Below are 26810 nucleotides of genomic sequence, written 5' to 3' on the forward strand. Positions count from 1 at the left end.
TAAAGGAGAAAAACTCATTTTAAGGAGTCTTATATCAAAGGAATTGGATAAATTTTATTATCATTAATCACAAACTCACGTTTTAAATTCAAAAGACATATTTATCAAGTGAATGAAAATTTTTACTTATAAATTTAATAGTCATTTTAATCTCATACTGATATGATTTGAAATCCGTGATAGACAATGAGAGCATGTGTATCTGCCCCGCAACGTCAATTAGATTTTTTATGGATAAAGTGGGCTTTTGTGGGTCAAACCTGTGAAAAGAACATGTCTAGTAACCGGTAGAATTCCTTTTTGGACAAAGTGGGCTTTAGTTGGACAAACCCAGTTGGAAAAACATGTCAAGTAATGCTGGATTCAAAAGGGCTGCTCAGGAGCTTGAGTGGTTTTTACCGAGTCTCGAAGCCCTGTCCAATATAAATTCTTATTTTTGAAAAGTGAAATAGTTATCATTTTGGAGTTAGGCTTGGATTAAAGTGTACAACCTCAATTCTTAGAATTGTATGGTCACAATTTGGCAAAGAAATGAATTAAACGACGAAATATTGTATTGACAACAAAAAAGAAACAAGAATCAAGCTTTTCCTGTAATAACCCTTTCAAGGGGCTAATTTCCTGGGAAATAAATATTGAAAAGCCTTTAATCACAAAAATGTATAATCTGTTTTTTAAATGTAGAAGTACAACGTTGACTGAACCTGCCAATCACCTCAAAGTCTTCCAATTCTGTCAGATGCTATTCTTTTTTCAAAAAAAAAGAATCTGTTGATAGTCCTTGTCTCCTTGCTGTATACCATGTGTAAGTCTCAATACAACTTGTTACTGCCGGAAGGTGGTGAAGATTCACCCAATCTTGGGAAAAACTGTTCCCTTTCTAGTGAGACCTGAAGACGTGACACGACCCTAACCACTGAACCCCAAGCAATGGGAGCATAACAAAATGCATAGCCGAAAACAGCTAAAGCTCTTATAACTCCGTTGGGGTACCAAGGACACGCCATGACCAAAAGAGACCCAAAAATCCCAAGCAAAGGAGCGAAAACCGGGATGACTGGCAGCATGAAAGAATTAATTGCTATCGAGGAAAGCGCAATCGAACCAAGGAAATACAATGTCCAGCCTACTAATGGATGAATCGTACGAGGAACAATGGCGAAGGGAACTATATAGGCTGCAAGGATAGACCAGATTGCTATAACCTTTAGGCCAGTTCGGATCAAAGTTGTGCCTTTGTCTGAGGGCCGGTAGCATAGTTTGGAGATGCTGGGGCGTGCTAGACGTGTCATCACGATGATTCCAATAAAAACAACCGATTGGATTATTATAATGGGCATCTCAGCTGCATACCTGTATAAGAAATCGAAACTCATTAATTATTCAAAGACGCTAGATTTTTGTATCTCTGTCAGTGTTTGTACTTTTTTTATTTTCTTATCTTACCCTAAAGTTTGACGACGATTTTCATGCCATTGAATGCCTAAGGGCAGGACAGGCCAAGACCACCAATACCATGGCTTCAACCATAGTGCACCAGGGAAAGTGATCACACTGTTAGGTCCACATGGTACCCTCCAGCAAAGTCTAAGATCTGGGGACCAGCAGAAAAAATCAAAGGTAATTTGAGGTTAGATTAGTGGCCCAAGATCAAAGCATGGAATCATTATAGATCAAGATCATCACTGTTTTACTCACAATAATAAGAAGCATCCATTTGATAACCCAAAGGAAGTCTGTATTGCCCATCTAGTTTCGTTCCATTTAGGGGTGGATGGAACATTGGCTGGTTGAGCAAGTCCGGGAAGTAGACACCAATAAAACCCTGGTCTGCGCCATCAGGGTTTTCTTTACCAGTTTCCAGCTGATGAATCATGTCTTTGAACACCTCTAATGAAGGCTGCAGATAAAAAAATATATACATAGGAACCAATTAACCAAGGTTGTATAACTACTATTAAGGCGCTGCTTTATGAATGTACTTGAAATGAATCACATCTATAAGAAAATTGTTACCTGCAACACAAAGAGGCCAGTATGAAAGATGCAGGGGTTGATAAAGACTGCACAAAACTGCCCACACTGGAACAATTCATCAGTTTTCTGGAGGAAGAGATTGTCAGCATCTAGCATGACCACTCTTTCATAATCCACCAGCTTCCAGGCATATAGTTTGTTTAGTGTTAACTTGAATCTCTCGTCAAAATATTTCTGATTCTTGTAAGGGTTATTAATGTTCTCCACCCTCATCACCTTTGCTCCATCTTCCTGTTCCCTACACCACAAAAACAGAGCCGGTCACTTTTATTTCATCCCTATATCCTTTATTTTTTGTTATCAACTAAACTGCGTGAAGGTTTCTTAATGTATAATGTAATTGATAGTTATCACACATATCCACACACATACAAAATAGTTCCCTAATTAAGTCCAATGTCACCATATCAAACTTGTATAATTTAGAAAACTAATATGTAAAACAACCAATGTTTACACTTACATTTGCCTGTCAAGTTATAGCATTTAGATGACACAGGAAATGCATTATTCATTGTGTTAAGGAACATTGTTTTTCTTCTTCTTTTTTTTTTTTAATTTAAATACTCTAGAAACAAAAGAATGATGAAGTCATGTCAATCAGACAAGCCTCCAATCAGAAAATGAAGGCATATAAGGAATGATTGAGAACTCCCCTGGTTAATTTGGACCATGTGTGACACCCTGAGATTCGACCTTGCAGCTTAGAAACCAAACAACTGGGATTATGCAGATATACGCTAAAGCTTCATTAAAGAATTTGATCTACCTATTTGCATCTGGACAGGTACCACATGGAAATAAGAGAAGATCCCATTAAAGAATTTATTTAGGTAGTTACGTCTAGACGTGTATCATATTTTTTTATACCAAACATAAGTTATCAAATATGTTGCTGGTATCCCCAGATACATGCAAAGCAAACTGATTGATTGTGAAAGGGCCGAAAAGAAAGGAATGATGTTTCACCAAGAAAGATAAAATGATCACTTAACATATATACACATTAAAATTAAAATAGAAAGACACTTGAATTCTTTTGGTTTTTGACTAGCTATTTTTTCAATCATCTAATATTCTAAACAAGGATAATGTATTGCTTTTGCTGACATAAACTAGCCGCTACGTACTCCTTTTAGCAGCAGGGCGTGGGCGGTGCAACATAGTCTTGAAACATCAGTTTTGAAAGGATCAAAGAAAAGGGGAACTCCATAATCTAACAACAATTACCATTGTCAAAGGGGTTGTGCACCAAACAAGCTGCTCTCACATGCTTTTCCTTGACTAATACCATTTCTAGTGCTTGTTGAAAGTGAGAGTGGGGACATGTGGTGACGCACTAGTTGAATTTGGATAACTACAGGTACCAGTTGAATCACCCGAAATATAATTCGGACCAGATGCTCCCGCCCTCTAATTAAATTATAATGGGCGGCGTCTTATCTAGGGAAGCTGAGCTCTGTTCTTATCAGTTTCCTCTCTCTCTTATGTGAAGTTAAAAACAAATGGATACTGTTCATTTCCTTCTCAATTATCGGAAAGAAAACCAGAATCGATAACAAACAAATATAAAAAATAAAATAAAAAAATGTCATAATTAAGTCTTGCCCCTGGGCCCGAGTCCTAATTCTCATAAGTGGCTGACCCTTCGAACCTACCCTGGTTGAGTCTCAAGGACGACCTTTACTTTCCTATAGCGTTTCTATCCGCGACTAGACATCCAGTTGAGCAAGTTACGTCAACTTCATCACAATTTAAGCAGCAAATTAGAAGTTGACTTGACCGGTAAGTGGGAAGAGACCGTGCACGTGGAAAACCGACTTTAGATCCACCCGGTTTCCTCTAAGATACCTAAAACCCTTCGAAAATTTAGAATAGCAAATCGTACAGCTTGATTGTCCCTTTCCTTTGACCAGGAAAGTAAAACCTTATAGCACGATTCCAGCTAATGTGATTGAAAATTTAAAATTCTCAATTGCAAATGTTAATATGCAGGCCAGTCAAACAAAACCATGAAATATGACTCGTGAAGAAGTAAACCATTTGGTATTAGGGAGGGCATGCTAGTTGCTACCAAGAAACAGCTGAAATACCCATTTCACCTCTTTAAGCAAAACACCTCCGAATCTGATCAATTTACTTCCTATTCTCCAGACAAATATCTTTCTTTTACGTTTTGGGAAAAGGGGAAAGAAAATATTTGCAAGTATATTTGAAAAGCGAATAAAGGACAGAAAATAAATCAGAAATACATCCCTTCTTTCAAACCTTTCGCCTTTTTGAGTTTCGACGTTGCGTGAAAGATAAGTTGAAAAGGCAAATAACAGAGGAGAAAAATTAGATTTTATTTCTTTCCATCATTTGAACTGAACCCACCATTTTCATTTGTTATTTTTCTTTTAATAAGACCAGGGCAAATAATAACAAACGGTCACTATCACTTTTAAGACAATGGTTTTTCTCGGTAAAATTCATTACAAAGTTTTCTTACCAATAAGCCAAAGACAACCGTTTTTTTTCTCAGTTGTCTGAATTAATTTTTTTAATGAACAAAGAAATCACCGTTACTACTCACAAGAACAAAGGTTCATCGAAACCAGGGCTCTCTTTGTGACTTCATTTCTCGTGCTTCGCTATCCAATCTCCAATGTCCATCTAACATCTCAACTCACCCGTCTTAAACTAGTATTTAAAAGCTTATACGTATTGTTACTGTTTAAAGCTTGCAACTAGGAATAGTTGGTATAACTTTTTCAAAAAGTTTATTTAATCATTTATAAATATATGAAATAAAAGGAATAATAAAGCTTATTATCATTCAAATTCTAAGCAATCTCCCAAAGGATTAGGTGAATACCCAGAGTGGTACTGGCTCCTGAGAGACCCACTATGGCTTCGCTGGTCTCCCCACTAGACTTTTCTACCTCTTTTACTATGTTATTGCAAAATATTCAAATTGCATTTAAAGAGAGAGAAAAAAAAAAGGGGAAATAGAAAAAGGAGAAAAGAAAAGCAATGTTATTGGAGACTTACAGGGCACGAACCCAACGGAGGGGAACGTCGAGGGAGGCAATGACGACGAGATCAGCGTCCACCTGGAGCCTAACAAGCGATCTGATCAGGACGCGTATCGCCACGTAGAACTCGTAGTCTCTCGGCGTCCCCATGTACATCATCGTCGCATAAGCGTTCCGGTGCTCCTGCTTCTTCAGCTTTACCCCATGAAACGCCGTCGTTTGCACCACCGCCAGAAGCACTAGCAGAACTCTCAAAATTGTAACAACCTCTTTTCGTCTCTCCCCGCTCCAACCCATTCGTTTCTCTTTCTCTTTCTTCTTCTTCTTCTTCTCTGAGTTTTCAGTAGGTGAAGGGAAAAAAAAAAGAAACCCCAAGAAGTATAATCAAGAACTGCCTATAGAAATGGAAAATAATCAGCATTTAATATAAGGAACTTCAGCAAAGTTATTTGTTTGATTTTTTTTCCGTTGTATGGCAACTCTTTAATCTTTGGAAAGCATATATATATAGGGTGAATAAAAGCAAGTAGCAAGGAAGCAGAGTAGGAAAGCTCTGTAAAAGAATTTTAATGAAGTGCAAGTGGGCATTTTTGGAAATTTCCGTTTTCCATCAGCTCCTTAATAGTATAAATATAATATATATAATTTTACGGTGGTACTTTGGAGTAAGTCCTCCTCAACGTTTCAACAGCCAGTCGTTGAGAAAGCCATGATCCGTTACACTACGACACATACTAATATATGAAACTATTTTAAGAGTATAATATTTTTGAGTAATTACAAATACGACGCATAATTGAATGGAACAAATCGAAAGATTCTCGGGGAAAAAAAAATTTTCACGTAAGCCTTGTAAAAAATTATTAAAATAGCTTAAAAATGCATGGGATTTGTTGACTTTTTGGTCGGTTCAATATTTTAATTTTTAATTTTTAATTTTTAATCTTGTAAATATTTAGCCAGATTGATCGTGGGCACTTTAATAAGCTGAAGGAGAATGGAGATTCGTTTCGGAGGTTTTATTTTATTTAATTTATTTATTTTTCCGTCCTTTGTTTGGACAGAGGAAAATTAGAAACAAGAATTAAATGGGACACGTGGTGGGACGAGGGATGGCACAACGTGAAAAGTCAAGAGATGGAGACCAGAATTACGCGATTGTCCTGGTCAATACGGTGAGGAGCAAAATAAAACAATAGGGCAACAAGGTCGCGGGAGGCCTTTTTGATCTTATGTGAGGGGGCCTCCAACCTTGACTCCGTAAACTTATTTGGATCGTACGAGACGCGTTAAGTAATCTTGTTATCCCACTTAGCAGTGACTAGGTCGCAACCATTTCTTTTATCTCATAGTAAAGGGCCCACACGGACTATTCTTTCGGCCTTTTGGGACTTTTACTTTTCTTTGCCTTCTTTTCTAACAATAAAGAATTCGGTAGCTTCTTGTTTCTGATCAAATTTTTGGTCTGATTCCCTTATCCTCTCACGCACCAAGTACTATGGTACACCCAAAGTTTTTTTTATAGTTCCTCTCAGATTGGACCCAATCATAGAAGAAGAGAAAAAAGATATAACCAAGTTTTTTAGATCAAAGCAGTCTACGAGCCGGAAAGCCAGTTCAACTTCAAGCCAATGTCTTTTTCTTTTTATTTACTTTGTCAAGTGATTTGCAAAAATTAACTTATAAGTCAAACATATCAAATACCAAGTTTATTGAATAAACAATCACTTTGATTATAAAATACCCAAGTTTTCCTTGCAAAATTAATTGAAAGGGAAAAAAGATGGCTTTCCTTCTCTGTCTTACTCAATAAATTGATGAATATCCCATGCTTTCGAGGATTATCCTATTGGGTTACTTGTACCATGCAAAATCTGATTGCCTCCTACCTAGCCAGATTAGAATAACATTAAAAACAATCTCTCCGGCATCACTTTTGTTTTTCTTTTAAACTAATATGCTTTTATAAAATATTATAGTGTTATCTTTTCAAGAGTATTGTCACTACTCCAGGTGGATCAGAAAAAAATTGAAGATAATTGTCTAGTTGAATATTAATTTAAACTGTTTCCTCAAATAAGAAGGTGCTATGAGACGTATTAGCTTAGAATTATATATTCCTCTAAGTGGTCATATCCCCGACATTTAAATTCATAAACCAACCAAGCGTATATGACTGTTAGTGGGATTGTATATATAGGAACAAAGTGTGAAAGTTCTGATCAAAATGATAACGGCTTCTCACCAACCTGTGCCATCAAAGGAAGGGAACCCGGTACGTACTGCGTCTTTTCTTTTGATAATTTTTCTTCCTTAACGCAATTACCATCAAATATAAATAAAATCATTATTTTATACACAGCTCCAATTAGGCAGGTGGCCCGAGCTTATTGCAATTGGGCTAAAAATGCTTTGAGACTAATGTGGATGAAACAGGTCCAGCCAATAAGGCCTGTTCGCTTGTCTTGGTTTGAGCTATATGCTTCTTTAAGTAGGCCCAAGGGCAAAATAAGAATGCCCTCCTTTATGTTGAACTGGGCCATTTCGTTTCTGTTGGGCTAGAATTATATGCTCTTTTTTTTTCTGGGATGAAAGATTGCAAACCCTCTGTCCTCTTATGGGCTGAGATTAATGGATCCGCCCACCTCTTTTTATAGAGAGCGTGCTTTCTGTTCTGTGTGCGTTTGTGTCTCTTGGCTTCTATAATCCTTTTCGTAATTAGTTTACCACTTTATAGGAGCTTGAAGGAGAGAGAAGGGGAGAAGGTGAGATGGGCACATGCGAGGCATCCTTTTTATTTATTTATTTTTTTGTTAGCTTGGCACCAGAAGAGAAAAGAGACGTCATCTTGATATTTTGCTACTTGTAGAGTTCCTCAATGTTCTGACCACAGAATTTAATTTATTACTTTTGCTTTGATCTTGGTATTATCTCATGCACGAGTTTTTGTTTCCTGGAATGATGACTCAAGAAAAACCTCCTGTTAGAAACAATAAATGAATAATGAAACCCCACTCAAATTGTCTTTTAGCTCTTTGCCACTTTTAATGTTTTGGATTCCAAACATGTTTCCTGTAAAACTTTGTGAAGAAAGGCAACAATTATTATCCAATTACAAAATGCTACATATCCAAAATTAATAAATTAAAAAAATTTTAAAGATAAATCATGTGACGTGGACTTACAGAAAAGTTTTCAAATCATTCGATGAAGTCGAAACCTCTGAAGTGAAGTCTCCAAATCGTTAATTTAAAATTAAGTCAGGACCCTTAAAAAAAACTTGAGATGAAGTTTCTAAATCGTTTGTTCAATATCAAATCAAAACCCTTAAAGTGAACTTGAAGCGAAATATCCAAATCGTTCGTTAAAGATCAAGTCAAGACAAATTTTCAAATTGTCATTCATCTTAGATCAAGTCATATGATCCTTAAAGCAAACTTGAAGCAAAGAATCTAAATCCTTCGTTTAAGATCAAGTTAAGATTCTTGAAGCGAAATCTTCAAATTATTCATTTAAGATCAAGTTGAGATCCTTAAAGCAAAGCTTCCAAATAATTCAAACGTTCAAGATCAAGTCAAGACCCTTGAAGCGAACTTGAAGGAAAGTCTCCAAATCATTCATTCAAGATCAAGTCAAGACCCTTAAAGTAAAGTTTTCAAATCGTTCATTCGTTCAAGATCAAGTTATAAGACCCTTGAAGCGAAAAAGTCTCTAAATCATTTGTTCATTCAAGATCAAGTTAAGACCCTTGAAGTAAAGTTTCCAAATAATTCAAACATTCAAGATCAAGTCAAGACCCTTAAAGCAAAGTTTTCAAATCGTTCATTAGTTCAAGATCAAGTTATAAGAACTTAAAGCAAAAAAGTCTCTAAATCATTTCTTCATTCAAGATCAAGTTAAGACCCTTGAAGTAAAGTCTCTAAATCGTTTGTTCAATATCAAATCAAGACTCTTGAAGAAAATTTTCCAAATTGTTTGTTCATTTAAAATCAAGTTATAAGACTCAAGATCAAGTGATAAGACCCTTGAAACGAAATCTCTAAATCATTTATTCAAGATCAAGTCAAGACCCAAAGTTCCTTGAAACGAAGTCTCTAATTAATTTTTTCATTCAAAATCAAGTCAAAAGTTTCCAAATGGTTCGTTTGTTCAAGATCAAGTTATAACATCCTTGAAGCGAACTTGAAGCAAAGTTTTTAATTGTTCATTCAAGATTAAGTTAAGACCTTTGAAGAAAAGCTTCCAAATCGTTCCTTCGTTCGTTTAATATTAAGTCATAAGAACTTTGAAGTAAAAATTGAAGAAATTAATTAAAGGATATTCTTTATTGTAAAAGAATCTCAAAATTTATAAATTCATATCTAATAAATACATAAATAACTTATGTATTTTTTAATTGAGAGAGAAGGATTCGAACTTTATTGTTTAAGCAAAAAAATCATACACCAACTAATAAGCTAAATGCTCGAATGTAAATAAATTTTATATTTACCTTCAAAATTTTCCAATTTAAAATATTCAACAAAAAAATTGTATAACACTTTGCTGCAAAAAGATACGAGTAATTAGATAGTAACACTTAACCCCTAAGAAACAGATTATGGAAATGATGCTAACCTGTAAACCAACAGGTCAGATTGAAAAAGAAGAAGACAGAATCTTTTATTTTATTCCTTTTCTTTACAAAAGTATTGAATGAGGAATCTCATCTAACTTTACAACTGTTATCCATCTACAAGCATAAATTCTGAAGAAATAAAAAAACTATAGAACCTAAACAAATGTAGTAGCCACGTTACATGAAAGACTGAATTGAACGTATTACTATTATTAAATGGTCAAAGTGAAAGCGTAGTGAAGGCATGGAAGCTAGTATCAACAGATGTAGGTGACCTTCTCACATTGATTGCTCTCTCGTAGATCATCTGCAGAGCTTGCTCCCATCTGCGGCTGCTGCTGCTGCTGCCAAGAGCTGGTTCAATGCCAAAGGCTATTTGACCCATGTGATACATTAAAATCCTAATGCCGTGACATGTATCAATACAACCTTGACGAAGAAGGCTGAAATTGAACGAGAGTTTAAATAGAAAGGAGCACGCCAAACCAACTAGAATGGGACTTACGCCATGAGAGGGGGATAGAAGGGTAGCCAGAACCACCATTTGCAAAGCCATAGTACACCTTATAACTATGAGAAAACTCTGCAAAAGTTTTGGGTTTTGGCTTTGATTACCTTATTTTTTCTCTCTCTAAGCAATGGATGCTGAATTTGATATCAGATCAGTCAAGTTTGAGTATAAAAATTGAATGAAAATGTGTTATAGAAGCTTTACTTTTTCTTTGTAAAGAAGGCATACATGCAGGCAAAGCAAATCATATGCAAAGTGGGAACACTTGGAAAAGCCAACCAGAAATTATAACTTAATTAAGGCAACGCAAACTTTAGTTCACATCGTGTTCTCCTACGTACGCCCTTTAAACAAATTAAACTCATAAACAGTCGAGTCCAATGTGTTCCACACATTAATCCTGACACAGTCAAATAAAAACTGAAAGACACCGTGTTATCGTGTGGATAAAATTATTTGCTTGTTATTTTCAACAGTCCACAGCTCTGTTAATAAATTGTTTTGCTTATCATAGTGAAATTGGAGCATGTAAACAGTCAAATACAGTGTTTTGTTTTGATATATACTTTATATCGAATTGGTAAGGGATAATTAAAATTAAGTAATCCAATTAAAAAAAAACCCACAAAAAATACAAAAATCCAGGGCGTTGCACAAGTGTTATTTACTGGGTTTTTATCCAATTTTTTTGAAGAGAGCCAATGGAGTGGACTGTTGTTCAGTGAGTAGGATGATCATGAGACTAACTGAAATCAACATTTCTGACAGATTCTCTGGCCAACCATAAAAGTTTAAGAAACAAAAGTTCATAGCCATGACATCACATCTCACGTTTCTTGATGACTTGAAAACACAGAAACCCCGTGAACATCCAACACCTCTCCATTCTTCCAAGGAGATGAAAAAAATTAAAGAGAAGAAGAGAAAAATCCAGATATGCATATCTATATATATTTATACTCATGAAAATTAGCTTTCAACTTTTGATCATAAAATTCTCATTTTCTCACCCGTAATGACCATCTCCCTAAAGTGAAAGCATGGTGAGAGTGCGGAAGCTATCCTCGTCAGATTGTCCCATCGGAGACCTTCTCACATGGGTTATCCTCTGGCAAACTAACCGAAGAGCTCGCTCCCATCTGTCCCCATTTTCCGGAGCTGGCTGATCAGCTTCGAAAGCTATCTGACTCAACTGGAAAAGGAAGAGCCGAGATGCATCAATGACATCGATGTAAACCCGACGAACAATCCTCAAACTGAAGGAAAGTTTGAGCACAAAAGGGCAAATGAAGCCTGCAGGTAAAGGAGTGAAACTACGGGAGGGAGATAAGAGGTAGAGTTTGGCTAGTGCTAATAGGTGCAGCCCCATGGGAGCTTATGAACTGAAACGAAAAAAAAACCTAGGGAAAGAGAAGTTGGAATTTTGTTGTTTGGGTTTGGTTCTATAGGGAATGAAATGGACCAATGAAGAGAATTTGCGTATTTCAACTCTTTTTGCAAATGTGGTAAACAGTAACGAATAACTATGGTTTAGCTTTTTCGCTTTTGTAAGGGTAAAGGATTTTTTTTGGCAAACCAAAGGCTTTCTTGTTGCTTACATATGTCGTCATAGCAAGATCAACGTATAACCATTGCTTGACTAAATACACTGGCTGGACAAATTTGGCCCAGGGCAAGGAAATGATGGGAAAAGCCATTTTGTTCATATATGTATGAATCATGGAAAACTGGTGGGTTGATCAAGGACAAAAGCATTTCCTACCTTGTCGATAAAACACAGATACTTCAATAGTATTTATCTACATATTTCTTAAACAAAAATTGTTTTTTGAGATTGTTAACTGAATACATACGTTCCATGCCAATACTAATTTAAATATGTAAACATACCCAATTGGATTCCTTCGAAGAAATTTGTTTAGCATTCATTTTCTCTCTTTCGTGGTTTTCCATCATTAACTGTTTAAATACTGCTGCAATAAAATCCGGTAATACGGATGATTCGTGATGTAGCAACTGAGGAGGTAGCTAGTAGCTAGTAACCAGTAGCTAGTGTATACATCATCTCCTTTACTTCTTCTGATCGCACATATCTATTTGTTCAGGTTTGAATAAAAAGTGGGGCCTTAGGAAATTTCCTTGAAGCTTCGGTCTGTCTCATCAAGAGAATGATGTTTCAAGTTTTCCGTATTAATATGCGACGACGCATATTTATACAAGAGGAGGCACATCTGTATCTTCGTACCAACCTACCTCTTTGCATCATGATCCCATTCCTCAATTAGTTTCTTCATTCGTATTAAATGATCATGTCAATCAGTAGTTTTAACTTGAAACATCAGGTAAATTTGACCAAATGACTCTAGTAATTTCTTTGAAAAAGAGGAAGGAAGTAGTTTTATTCTTTCAAGTTCTAGGGTTTATCCTAAAATTAATGGGCTCATGATTTAGGTTACTAAAAAGCCTAATTGTAGCCCTAGAAAGAAGAGAAAAAAAAAATCAATAAAGTCGATGCCCCATGACCCCTCCTATCATTCACCATGTATTGCCATGCCTGCCATAAGCCATGAGGTGGTCAGGAAGAATAATTGCAGTAGCGTCCTTTTGTGGTATTTAGAATAATTTGGAATGAGGTTTTCGTGACCTACTGTGGTCCATAATTCAAGTTGATGGATTCCAAAAATAGCGTCACCAATCGCCATTTTATCCTTTGGGAAAAAAACAAAATAAAAAAATTTATCTTCTTGTGCATTAATATAAATAATCCAAATGGCTTTGTTCCGGAGTGCACTTAGTTGCTCGTACAAGTCTTCATTTATTATGCACATGGGCATGGGTAAAGAACAAACCATATGAATTTATGATTGTGATGCTGCGTTCGATACAGTATTTATACTAGTTAGGATGTAAATGTATTTTTAAAATATTATACAAAGGAATCTTAAATTAATTTGACATTTTTTTATTGGATAAACGGTGTGATTTCCCTCTTAATCTGAATTATTGATCCTAATTACCATCACTCTCAAATCTCTTTAGGACGACTAGGATTGAATTATGCATCATTGACCTACTGTTTTATTCATTGGTTGATCGTTATCCAATGCAGGGGCATGTGGCCGCGACAAGCTTGGTCACAATCATCATGATTTCCCAGCCGACGGCAATTCCTTGGGAAAGGAGGTCACAATTTTACCATGAAGACAAATCTGGTAATAATATTTAACTTTTGCATGTTATGAATTCTCTTGTCCAATCATTTCTTAAATTGATGGCTGTTAGAGATTAGTTTTGGGATTGGATTTGTGTGGCTATTTCTCTTCTATCTTTAGGGGCCTCATCCAATGGCTCTGGTATTCTTCTTCTTCTTCTTTTGGGTTCATTCCTTTGGCTTTGTTGAGTAGCCTGGAGAAGTATATAAAGAGTTATATTACTAAGAATTCCATGACCAAATTATATTTGAATTTTTTTTATACATTACATACAATTACAATACTTCGTTCCTAGTATAACGAAATTCTATTTTGATATGTTCTGTTCATGCAATCAAATATGGACTTAAAAGATGAGTTTTTTGGGGTTTTGGAGAAATATATGAACCCAAACAACATATGGGATATGGGCCTTTGGCTGTTTATAATTCACTAATTAGATGGATCAAGTTTTAAACAATTAAATGGTTGGATCCATTATATTTAAAGATCAAATGTAAAAAATATTTTTAAAAAATAATCAAAATCAATCACATATAAAGAAAATCAAACCAATCAAATATCAAATTAATTCAATTAGTTCGATTTTGGACTAAAAAACAAAATTTTATATATTTTTTATAAATTATAATATTAAAATTTATAAAATTTATTCATAATTATAAAATATGTAATAAAAATATATTTTATATAATTTTTTAAAAAATATAATATAAATTATTATATATTAAATATTAATTTGATCTTTAAAAAAATTTAAAATTGAGAATTGATTAAATAAACCAATTGAATCAAACTTTTTAAATCAATAGACCCAATAAATCACTCAAACCTTTTTCTTTTAAATCGTATTTGATTTGATTGGGTTACTGGACCTAGTTGCAATCTTCTCAATACAAGCATAATTCTATAATGGTACGTTTGGTTGGCGGAATAGACAGGAATGGAATAGAATAGTTATTATGTGGGAATAGAATGAGGTGAGAATAGAATAGAATAGTTATTACTTAGTTTGGTATGACAAAGGGAATAGAACATGAATAATTATTATGACTTATTGTAGTGTTTGATTGGTAACAATAATTTTGGAATAAGAAAGGAATAGAAAATAAAAAGACAAAAACACCCTTTATTATTTATGTGACATTTTATTTTTATTAGATTTTTTAAATATTAATAATCTAGAATTTAATTAAAATATTAATAATAAATCATTTAAATATTAACATTTATTTAATTTAAATATTATTATGATTAATTTTTATTTTATTTTATTTTTAAAATATTAATAATTGATAATTTCAATATTAATATTTATTTATTTTTTAAAATATTAATATTTTATTTAATTTAAATATTATGATGATCAATTATTTTATTTTATTTTATTTTTGAAAATTAATAATTGATTATTTATTTAAAATATTAATAATAGATAATTTAAATATTAATATTTAATTTAATTTAAATTTTATTATGATTAATTTTTTATTTTATTTTTTAAATATTAATAATTGGTAATTTATTTAAATATTAATAATTGATGATTTAATTATTAATATTATTTATCTAATTTAAATGATATTATGTTTATTTATTTTTAATTTATTTTGTTTTTAAATAGGAATAATTTATAATTTATTTTATTAATAATTGATAATTTAAATATTAATATTTTATTTATAATTTAATATTAATATTTTATTAAAAATTAGAATCAAGTGAGAGAAAGAGGAGAGAGAGAAAAATAATATTTTATACTAATAAAGTTGTAAATTTTTAAACTTGTAAGGGGTATTTTTATCTTTATTAATTTTTAAATTTATTCCTCAATCATGGAATAGCTAATACCATGAGAGAGGGTGGTATTAGCTATTCCTTGGTTTTAAAGGATTTTGAAGAATAGCCATTCCATAGGAATGACTATTCCTTGAATTATTTTTCAACCAAACAAAGGAATAAAAATTCCTTGGGAATAAAGGGGGAATGGCTTAGCCATTCCCCCAACCAAACATGCTATAAAAGAATTAGCATTGGGGAACAAAAGAAAAGAGAAAATAGAGTAACAAGTCAATGTACCCAATCTCTTATGATCCAGAATTCTAAACCTGTTGAGATGTAATTGAACCTTTCCCCCACGACAGTGCATTGACCCAACAAACACTTGTCCTCTAACCAACTCTGAAGTTCCAAACCAAAAGCGAGAAAAAATTAATTGGGTGAATTGCAACATAGAGTAATGAACCCAAATCACTGAGAATTTTGCAACCATGGTGAAGAATAATAATTAGTCAAAAGAACTTGTGAACATTGTTTTAGAAAGTCAATGTAATCACAGCCGTACATCTTATTTAAAAAGAGATCCATCCCCTCCCTGTATAAATGATGAGTGATCGAGTGCCATCGTATACTTTGGACGTTTCCAAAGCAAAAACCGACCCGTGCGCAAATTATAACCCCCACGCTTGCCAAGCAAAAACCCCTAAAACCCCCAAAGCACACAGAAAAATGAAAACATATTAAAGAGCTCTCCCTTTCTCTCTCAACATAACTTGACTCGACTCAAATCCCCCGGCTTTCTTCTTCCGATTTCACAATTGAAGAGAAGAAAAGATGAAGGAGGACGGTGCCAGCGGACCTCCAAGCAAAGAACTGTACGCACTGTTGCACCTATCACCGGACGCCTCCGATGAAGAAATCCGCAGAGCTTATCGGCAATGGGCTCAAGTTTATCACCCTGACAAATACCAAGCTCCTCATGTAAGTGTTGTTCTCATTCCAACAATCTTTTTTTACTTTTCAATTGGAAAGATTAACTTTAGAGTTAGTAATTTTCTTTTCTTTTCTTTTCTTTTCTGTTTTCAGATGAAGGAAATTGCTACGGAGAATTTCCAAAGGATTTGTGAAGCATATGAAATATTAACTGATGAAAGCAAAAGGCAAATATACGACATTTATGGTATGGAAGGTTTGACTTCTGGATTAGAGCTTGGCCCGAAGTTGAATAAAGTGGAAGAAATAAAAGAAGAACTCGAAAAATTAAAACGGAGAAAGGAACAAGAAAAGATATCGACGCATTTTCGACCTTCTGGTACAATACTGGCTAATTTGTCATTGCCACAGTTTCTAGATGGTGATGGCATTATAGGAGGGTATTACCCTTTCCCTTTTTGTTCCTTAATTTGACATTTCTTCACAATTGCATCACATTAATATATTTTTGGTGTTGGTTTCGAGTCTTGATGTGTTTCTTGAAGTATGCACCGGATTGAAATATGCTGTTCCTTATTATCTATTTTTCTCTTATTTTCTTATTTGCTTAATTTTTCAGAATGGCTATGGCTAGTGAAGTTCAGTCTCAATTATCGAAACGTAATGCTCTTGCAATTGGTGGAAATTTGGAAGTCAAACAAAATTCTGGTGGTGGGGTTGCCTCGGCTGTATTTAGGCATCAGATTTCCTCAGTTTCTTCCATTGAGTTTATGGGATCAGCTGGTTTACGTGGTCTAGTAGGCGTACAGATGACACGGTAGGGCATTCCAAGTTTTAACTCTGTTTGTCTATTCAGTAGTTTTATTCCATATCTTAGTTCTTTGATCTTTTTTTCTCCAGTCACACATCCTTACACTCAACTGCCACAATTTCCATTGCAAAGTCTCTGCAAGATGGTTCGATCAATCTTTCAAATACCTGGACTCGCCAACTCTCTGATACAGCAAGTGGAAATGTATGCTACTTTTCTTTTTAATTTTGGCTGGTTTATCATTCTGGCCTGTAGAAGTGTGAAATGGTAACTCTTAGTTTTAGCTGATTTGTTTGAGGCTTCTAATCTTGGTTTTTGGTCACCTCTTTTTCAGATAGAACTTTTGCTTGGTCCAGAGCCATCTATTGGGGTTGGATGGGTAAAGAAAGACCAAAATATGTCTGCTTCTGGAGAAGTGAAGGTAAGTATGTTCACTATCTAGATTGTATAATTAAAGGCAGAATAACTAACAGATAGAAAAATCCCAATGGAGCTTCCTTCCATAAAATATCAAATTCCATATAAAAAGTGTGGAAGCCACCTTCGATGCCCAAAAGACCTTATTTGCAGCTACCCTTAAAGCTACAATACTTTCTTGCACTCTTAGCTTAAGATGATCAGTTGTTTATCGGACTTAAGTATCCCATAATTTCAAGCAACATATTGTTTCCTCACTCAGATTATGGAACTAGAGCTTGATGTTGCCTATGTCAACTTTGAGTGGAGATCAACTATGAAGTTTTGCTCAACAGCTGATTATCCTATGTTGAACTAATAAATCTGTTGCCATTTTGTCTCTGATGAATGCTAAATTGGGCTTGTTTTTTTTTTTTTCCCTTTGGAAGTCTGGAGCTTTAATAGTAGTCACATTGATTCAGCTATTATGATTTGTCAATATTGCTGTTTCAACCTCTTATGAGGATAAGGACAAATGAATGATCATGTGCATATTCTAATGATACCACATCTAGTAGATGACATGTAAAATAGTATTCTTGCCTTTCTTCTCCCTTCCTTTTCATGTTTTATTTTCAAAACCTCTTGTTTCTGTTTATCTATTTCTCCCAGCACGATTCCGGTTGTATTTCTTTTTAATGTTTTTCATTCATGTTCAAGCACTGCAGTTTGGCACAAATTCTTTTGGGGCATCAGCTCATTATACACGTCGTTTTTCCTCAAAATCTCATGGTCGTATTGCAGGCAGAATTGGAAGGTAAGTTTGCATACTGATACTGATGATTAACAAGTGAGGCAAGTTAATGTTTATTCTTCTTCTTTGCTGTTTATGCTGATAAATGAGCTTCTATTGCAATGTATAGTGTGACATGTTTCTTGCATTCTGTTTATGAGGTTTACATGTATTGTATTATCTGGACTGTAGAGTTATGCATAAACGGTATCAAAACATTGTAAATACAGATGATACTCTACAAAACAAAATAAAATCTTTTGTAAAAGTGTCATTTTCTTGTAGAATATTGTTCAAGAAGCTGAGAGAAACAGTTCCTCGTGTCATTTAACTGCAACTTCCTCTAAGACTTCTTGGTAAGTGGTTTCAAAGAGGGTGCATCTCACTATGGGAAGGGGAAGTATCATGGAAAATGTTTGATAAAGAACTGGGTTAAAATAATTGAAACACATACTCACAAGCGTATAGACAGTTGTTCAAGTTTTCATAATTTGTTTGAAAATTCAGAAGTGTTGTTGAGACATAAAAAACTCAAATTCTAATCCAAATGATCAGTTTGATGATCAGTGTATGTTAAGAAAACTTCAATGCAGTAGGCAATAAGTATGCTGTCAAAGATGTGTTTATTCCAAATAGTTTATTGGAAATACTTTAGAGTGATTAAAGTTTATTAATGCAAACAATCCTTTAATTGACCAAGACATGAGGTTGTTTAATGCTGTCATTTAGCTGTGGCACTTTGGCAATCAAATTTACATCTTTCAATGAGTAACTATTTCTGTTAAGTTGTTAGTTAGAACATTGGCTGCTAAGTTTAAGGTTCTGCAGCGAGTTCTGACTCTTTCTTTTTTCCAGCACTGCTTTTGAGGTTGAAGTTGGTGGTGGGAGAAAAGTATCTGATTTTAGTACTGTCCGCATGTTGTATACAATTGGAATTCGGGTAATCACTTATATCTTAGCCAAAAGGGATTTCACATTATGATGCCATATTATGGTGAAAAATCCTACCTATTCATGAATATAGCTATGAAGAAATCATGTGTTCCTGCAACCAAGGGTTATCATTTTGTTGACACTCACTTGTTTAGTTAATCCATACTTTTTTAATATATGTGACGTTGTTGTCATATAGGGGTAAAAACCAAAAAGGTTTTTGAATCTTTCCTTTTGTTGACAGGGTGTCTTTTCGAAATTTGAGTTGCATTGAATCTGTCCTTCTGTTGACAGGGTATCTTTTGGAAATTTGAGTTGCACCGTGGAGGGCAAAAGTTAATTATTCCTGTAAGGATATTCATGTCCTCTGATTTGTTTTAAAGATCATTTATATTTGAGGCATGCCATTGCTTGTATGATTTTCATGTGCAGTACTTCTTTCCTTTAGTGCTGGGATCAGCTGGGATGAGATCCAGAAATAGAATTCCTGCTTGTATAGACTGGGATGGGATCATATCATAGGATAATATATTTTATCCTTACATGATTTTGAGTTCTCAGAATGAAATGCTTTATAATTGCACCCAGAACCTATGTTATAAAATTTAGAAATTTATCATGTAGAAAACTTTGTCTAACTGTCAACGTTTTAGTAGGAAGTAAAAGGTACTATTGTAAGTGTACATGACTTGAATTTTCTACATTGTGAACTACACTTGGACATATATCATTGGGAAAGTAGATCTAAGTTGAGATGGTATGCTATGGCTTAGACGCGAAGGTGCAAATGCATGCTTACCTATGAACTTTGGATCCATGTATTGATGTGTGATAATAATTATTTGTATGAAGTTGTATGTAAACAAGTTTAAGCAAAAGAAATTGCACACTAAATGCAAGGAAGAAATAGAAATTTAGTTTGCCATGTTAGGATTTTTGTAATAGAGATTGATCTTTTGCATTGATTACTATTCTTGCATATAAATCTGTTGCTTATGTTTGTTATATGCAGATTTTGCTTTCCAGGCATTTGAATCCTGTGTTAGCTACTGGGGCATTTGTAGTTCCAACATCAATTTACTTTATACTCAAGGTAATCACTTACATTTGTCCTTAAAGTTTTGACCAATTGGTTTTACAGTTTGAATATCTTATTTGCAATATACTTTTGTAAATAACTATCACTGTATGTACAATTGCAGAAATTTGTTTTCAAACCATATTACCTTAAGAGGGAAAAACAGAAGGCTTTAGAAAATATGGAAAAGACTGCCACCCAGGTATGATTACTCAAATGCATTAGGTATTCTTAATTTTTATATGCCTTTTTGGCCTCTTTATTACTTTTATGAAGATGCTAGAATTCTTCTGCTGTTGTATATTTATGATGTAACTTCTTTCTATTTAAATGTCTTTATTAGTTGGTTACAGTGTTTCTCACATGAATGAAAGCCAAGATGCAGTCGGTGTAGTCTTTTACAATGCATTTGTAAAGCCATGCTTTGATGAATGATTTTCGTGATATTTCAGCTGGGGATGTGGTGCATATAACTTTTAATAATTATGATTAAAATATTTTGGGCTTGCTTACTATTTTTATTAGCAGCTGATTCTTGTTTAAAAAATTTTAATAATGTATTGTACTTGATGTGTATAAAGGTTCGAGAGGCGAGGGAAGCAGCTGCAAAAGCTCAGCAATTGTTAGAAAATGTGGCCAGAAGGAAAAGAAATAAGCAACAGGAAACAGATGGACTGGTTATTACTAAGGCGGTTTATGGAAATCGTAAAGCTTTAAAGAAAGGAGATGAACTGAGAGAAACAAATGATGAATTAGCCTCACAAGTGTTGGATGTAACATTACCTCTTAATTTCCTTGTTACCGATCCAGGGCAACTTAAGGTTTGTTTCTTCTGAATCCTGTTTGTTGACTGTATGATTATATATTTGTCATCTATTTGCTGTGATAACTGCCTCGATTAACTAGTCAATAACTCAAAAGAGATTGTAGGATGAAATTCCCTCTAGTAACTTTTAGGGCATGAGGTAACTGTATGGAAGCTTTTGCACCAGAAACCATCCAAAAGATGTTAGGGAAACCTAAAAGGAGTCTGCATTTCTTTTGACTTTAAGACTCTTGAGAAGTTCATTTAGTAAATACAACAGAGATTTGGATAATTTGACTTTATTGTGGTACATGCTTGTTTGTTCCCATTAGCATAAGATTGGTTGATTTTCTCTTGATGCAGCTTCATGATGGTGTAAAGAAGTCAGGCATCATGGGCTTCTGTGATCCTTGCCCTGGAGAACCTAAGCAATTGCATGTGGAGTACACTTACCATGGTCAGAGATATGAGGTACTACTATCACAGATCACTCTTTCTTATTGTTTTAACCCAAAATCATCTTGATAGATGGTAATGAGGGCATTGACCAATTCGAAATTTCTGAATCAGGTGGTTGTGGATGATTATGAAGAGTTGCAAATACCCCAGGTGGCACACAGAATCTGAAATCACAATTTTTAACTTGATTTTCTGGTTACCTCTGGCAATTTTGCATGCTCGACATGCCTTGGAGGAACCTCAATTAGATCACCAAAATTTTCAGTTATATACATTTATTTACGTGTATCTGTGGAATGACCAACCTAACCAGGGCATTGAAGAAATTAATTTAGTTTATTTGGTTTAATTTTCTGATTGTAGAATAAACGACATATTTTTGTAATTTTCCGGCTGTAGAATAAATTCCATAGTTCTGTAATTTTCCCTTGGATTCAAACACCTCAATCTCACAATCTTTTGAAGCTCAAAATTGCTACCTATATATGCTTTTGATTAAGTTATGATCTATTTTCATTTCATGGGTTTGGAAGCATTTTCTTGTTGGGTCTTTAGAGCTACAAGGATTTCTTAGTCGTATGAAATATAAGTATTTTTAAAATAAAAAGAAAAAAAGAAAATAGGAGATTATGTGTTAATTATCTTTGGCTAAGTTTCTCGAACTCTGTTCAATTTATACACGCACATTGACAACACCCAACAGAAAGCTCAAACAAGCAGGGAAAAGTGCATACACTTACTCAATCTGAAACCATGGGAACCGGAATTCCAATAGAGACTATAAAAATGGTTTTAATCGAAAACTCTCTTGAGGGCAGCTCATGGCCATTAGTTAAAAAGAAAAATAAAGACTAGTACAGCTCTCGTTATGAGCCTAATGATGAAGCTAGGAGTCATGAAAATGTGTGTTTAATGATGAGTGCACTACTTGATGGATTGAAGAATGCTTCGATTATGGTAGAACCAAATTCATTGGTGGTTTTCGATCCATGGATTCCAACTGCGACAGGTTTGGTCAGAAGCTTAACCCCTTGCTTCCAATATCTGTGGTCTGAACCAACATGCAACAAAACCCCTGATGAATATGGTGAGATGATAAAAGTTCTCTAATGTCCTATATGATCGTTTCTAGTAAAATTTTAGACAAAAATGTAAATACCATGCAAAAATACATTACACTTTTTGGCCAATAAAGAATTACAACTATACCTGGCCTGGTTGATACTACAATAGAATTCTCAGCATCCATCACCCAATCCATCCATAGAACAAATCCATGACAAATACCATGTTCAGTGAATTGAACCTATAAGAAAGACATAGAATTAGTTGCAAGGATATAATAACATCATTAATAGTTTCTGAACTAGTATAGGCTTCTTTTTTCATTTTGGGGAGGGGGGGAAGGTGTACCTGTGCTTTTCCATAACATGAAGTCATTAGTTTTAAGAAATCGAACTCTAAGATGGTAAATATCTCACTTAGCTCCTGAGCACATTTAATGCAGTTGTATTAGCAACAACACCGTAATTTTCATTCTTAAATCAATTGTATATTACATCAATTACCTTAATCTCACCACACTGCCAGACACAGAAAGGAAGACAGGGACTCTCTTTCGGTGCTGGTAATTCACCACATGCCCCTAAGGTAGTATTTACTACAAAATGGTCAAAGCCTTCAACTTCACCTAAGCAACAGCGACTATTCCAAAGATCCTGTACAAGAGGTTACCGGAACAGAATTTGTGGTCATGTCATACTTGTATAAATTACATAAAAGAGGGTAAATTCCTTCTAATGTTTCTTTATTTCTTTATTCATTTTTCCTTTATCAATGAAGGAGTCTTGGGGAAGGATTTGATAAAGTGAAAATACCAACTTACCGGGAGAGACATAGCACAGGCCTTCAGTATTCCTTTACAAGGCATTATCAATGCATCCTCTGAAAGGACAGGATCAAGCAAGGTACGGTCCCTCCTAAATCCAGACCAAAAGGGAGGAAGCAGATAAATGGAGAGTGAATGGCTAATAAACACATAAGCATTGATCTTTAAACAAGCTGACTTATGGAAGCTATGATAAGAAGAGAAGAGAACATACCAAAATCGCAGATTCTGCCATGGAAGCATTCCTTCATTTGCATAATAGTACGGTTCTCCAATTAACAGGTCAACCTGTGAAAGAAGGCATGATCTCAATTTGTTTGAATTGTTTATATAATTGAGTATTAGAACATTAAATCTTATCATCAGAACATATTCAAGCAGAATAGGATTGATTTTATGATGCTCAAACAAAGATCATTGACAACTTTTAAATAACAGAAAACTGCATATGACAATAGGATTTGATGCATTAGAAAGTTTGCATCTTAAGAACCAGCTCTTTGCCGTTCTCTTATTTTCTAAAGAGACAAGTGAAATTAAAAGAAAAAAAAAAAGGGGTCCAAAGAACACATGTAAAGCAGAGTGATATGCTTTTCTATTTTTACTTTTCTCTTTGATAGAAGCAGAGTTATTTTCAACAAGAAAGTGATGCTGGCAAGCAAGCCAAAGCAGAAGCAGGACAAAAGTTACCTTCTTCCCATGAGTATCAAGCATGGTCAAACATGCTTTCCACTTTTCAGGAACTTCAACACGATCCATGGAAAAAGCATTTGCCTTAGCAACAGTTTCCACATATTTGGCACCCTTGTCTCTCAACCCAGGAAACAATGATATTACATGTGATGTTTTCGAAAGATTTGCAGCAAGAAGTGTTAAAAAAATGCTATCATCCGCAACAACACATAATGGGTTAACTCTTCCCTGCAACTGCAACAATAGAGTTTACAATTAAAAGCATGCAAAAACAAAAGGCACAGATAGGGCAAAAAGAAGAAGAAAATTAATATTGACTGTTACTCAAGAAATTTTGAAATCATCCATAACTGTTAGAATGCAGCTGTAAGTAAAGATGTGGGAAAAGAACAAACATTGAGAGGAGAGAGCTTACAGCTTTTCTTACTGCTGCCAACATGGACAATCGCCATTCACTGTCTCCATAAGTTGCAATTCTTTCTGGTGACACTAACAGCTGAAAATCCCCAATTCTTTGGTCATGCTCCCTTATGTCAGTTTGAGAGCCTAGGACACTGAGATTATATGAGACACTAGTCTCTTCATGAGTAGCTTCCAAAAGAACTTCTTCTCCCTCTGATACAGGCATACCTTTCCCTCGAAGGAACCAGACACACTGCTTCCAGTGGTCACACCAATTCCCACTTCCTAATGAAGCATCAGACAAGAATTACTCCATAAACTCAGAGAATAATTTCTATTTTGTTAGGGATTGGGAAATATCATCAGAACAGGAAAATGACTTGAGCAGAACTCTGATCCCATCTACTGGGTTCACATCATTTGAAAATAACCATAAGAAAAGCATTATGCTAATCCCTGTTAAGTTATTTGACTTTCAAGAATGTCAAGAGTAGACAGATCATAATGTGATCAAAGAGCTATGCACAAACAATTGTGGACCTGACTCACCTATTTTAGCTGCTGAACTTATCCAGCTTGGAGCAGTGGAATAAAAGACTGTTCCTTCACGATCAAGTTGAAGAATCCACCTGCAAACAAACACATAGAGTTTATTGACAATCTCTAGAAAAGAAACTTCTGGCACAAATCTTGCATATATAAAAATAATTACCATGAAACTACAGCATGAATGCAACCAGTATCTGTCATCTTGATTTGCACCTTAGTCTTCCCATGGCTGTCTGGCCGTTTCCAAAAGTCAAATTCAAATATTTTGAAGGGTTCTGAGAGCTGAATGAATTCTAAATTAAGTAGGAATTAAACTGCTGGGACTTTCTTGGAAGGCTGTAAAACAGTGTGTAATGTAATAAGATTACCAGTTTTATTTCTTTCCTTATAGCATCACAATGCATTGGATGCTGCTGCAATTTGAAATGTATAACGGTCTCCAAGCCTGTAGGAACAAGATGAATACCATCTGATGCTTTTGCTTCACTACCAAATAAATCATGGAGCTTCCACAAGTATGGACTTTCAACCAGCTGAAGTATCAGGAGAGAAATACAAAATGCTCAAAAAAAATGGCAAGATTCTGCAACCCTTCAACCTAACTAATAGACTAATGGTTCAAAATAAAGATGAAGACCTGGCCATAAGTAACAGCTCGGTACGGCACTGTTAGTGGATTTTCCACCAAGAGCTTGTCATGTGCATGTTGCAGAGTTGGAATCAGCCCTTCCCCCAGTAACTCGGAGTCCAATATCTCACTAACCTGCACTTACATTATCAGAAAACAAGCATTAACATTAGAAAATAAGCAATTAAACCATAACTTTCCATTTCTCAACATCCAAAACGAAAACTTGAACATTTTTAAAAATACGACTATAAGAGCCAATGCATATGTAGGATTAATGATTTGACACTCACGAGCACATCAGCACGAGAAGGAATATCAACACCAACTTCGAGTTCATCAGAACGCTTATTAATAAGATTGATATTTTTCCCAATACCATTTCGATGCAATACTTTCCTCATCAACTTCGCCATTGGAAGATAAGATTCACATGCTGTTACCCTTCCGTTTAATCCCATTGCTCGCGCAGCCATCATTGACAACAGCCCAGTTCCCGCACTGCACAATATTATCAATGGCCAATTCAAGATATAATTATTCAAAATTTACTTCCTTTTGCTTGTTAGATTTGGATACAAATAATCAACGAACAACTTTTAACGATTAAAATTTAAACTTCTGCGAATACTAAACCATATAAAGATGAAAATAAATATAAAAAAGAAAGTGGCTAAAGAAACAGGAGAAGCCTAAAAAGTTAATACTGTTGATTATTAAATTTTGAAGAGTTACCCGATGTCGAGCACGTGGCAAGGTTTGGTTACAGTTTTGTCAATGGCTAAACGGAAGGCTTTGTTCCGGTGAGAATCGTTGAGCATGTCGAGATACGACGTCGAAGCTAAAAGTGGTTCCTTGGAACATTCTGGGAGTTCGTCGCTGTCTTGGATGACGACCCACTCTGAGTTTCCAGTGAGTGGGTCGAGTTTGAGTTGGAAGACTTGCTGGGGAGAGTAGGAACTCATGGCTCGAGGTAAGGGTGCTTTGAAGTGAAGGAATGAGTTGAGGATCAAAGTCAAACGAGTTGATAAGCGAAGGGAGATGGAGGGAATTAGGGTTTTGTAGATGAGAGCATTCATGCGAATGAAGTGGAAAGAGCTTTTAGCGAATGGCGGTGCTTTGCTGCTAGTATGTTTTTCTCTGTCCGGCCATGGCCAACTAATTTGTTTACTAAAGCCTAAAATTAACAAATCTTTCAAAATTAAAAAAAAAAGACTAAAATGGAAATTTATTGACTCAAAAATGCAAAGGAAAGAAAGACGAAATCA

At 34.8% G+C, this 26810-nt stretch overlaps 3 protein-coding genes across 3 annotated transcripts; 1 reads left to right on the forward strand and 2 right to left on the reverse strand.

Annotated features, from left to right (window-relative positions):
• Positions 1 to 532: 532 nt before the first annotated feature.
• On the reverse strand, positions 533 to 5568 carry PGSIP8 (Nucleotide-diphospho-sugar transferases superfamily protein). The gene is made up of 5 exons (XM_018118432.2): positions 5071 to 5568; positions 2017 to 2275; positions 1699 to 1900; positions 1447 to 1594; positions 533 to 1353 (listed from the first exon to the last, which is right to left on the reverse strand). Exons 1-5 carry the CDS (start codon positions 5349 to 5351, stop codon positions 813 to 815), a joined length of 1431 nt encoding a protein of 476 aa, XP_017973921.2. The 5' UTR covers positions 5352 to 5568; the 3' UTR covers positions 533 to 812.
• A 10281-nt stretch (positions 5569 to 15849) lies between these two features.
• Positions 15850 to 21854, forward strand: OWL1 (DNAJ heat shock N-terminal domain-containing protein). The gene is made up of 13 exons (XM_018118048.2): positions 15850 to 16155; positions 16261 to 16547; positions 16727 to 16924; positions 17008 to 17122; positions 17253 to 17339; positions 18043 to 18131; positions 18963 to 19047; positions 19335 to 19388; positions 20053 to 20133; positions 20243 to 20320; positions 20700 to 20939; positions 21287 to 21394; positions 21494 to 21854. The coding sequence occupies exons 1-13, from the start codon at positions 16009 to 16011 to the stop codon at positions 21548 to 21550; spliced, it is 1626 nt and encodes a 541-aa protein (XP_017973537.2). The 5' UTR covers positions 15850 to 16008; the 3' UTR covers positions 21551 to 21854.
• Positions 21855 to 22090: 236 nt separating this feature from the next.
• Positions 22091 to 26747, reverse strand: PRMT7 (protein arginine methyltransferase 7). The gene is made up of 14 exons (XM_007039785.3): positions 26278 to 26747; positions 25836 to 26043; positions 25552 to 25677; positions 25283 to 25447; positions 25078 to 25196; positions 24915 to 24994; positions 24379 to 24650; positions 23961 to 24197; positions 23485 to 23558; positions 23268 to 23361; positions 22951 to 23100; positions 22796 to 22870; positions 22592 to 22688; positions 22091 to 22433 (listed from the first exon to the last, which is right to left on the reverse strand). Exons 1-14 carry the CDS (start codon positions 26619 to 26621, stop codon positions 22276 to 22278), a joined length of 2199 nt encoding a protein of 732 aa, XP_007039847.3. The 5' UTR covers positions 26622 to 26747; the 3' UTR covers positions 22091 to 22275.
• Positions 26748 to 26810: the final 63 nt, after the last annotated feature.

This window comes from Theobroma cacao, chromosome 3, assembly GCF_053813885.1.
Source record: "Theobroma cacao isolate CCN51 chromosome 3, ASM5381388v1, whole genome shotgun sequence".
Taxonomy (NCBI): domain Eukaryota; kingdom Viridiplantae; phylum Streptophyta; class Magnoliopsida; order Malvales; family Malvaceae; genus Theobroma; species Theobroma cacao.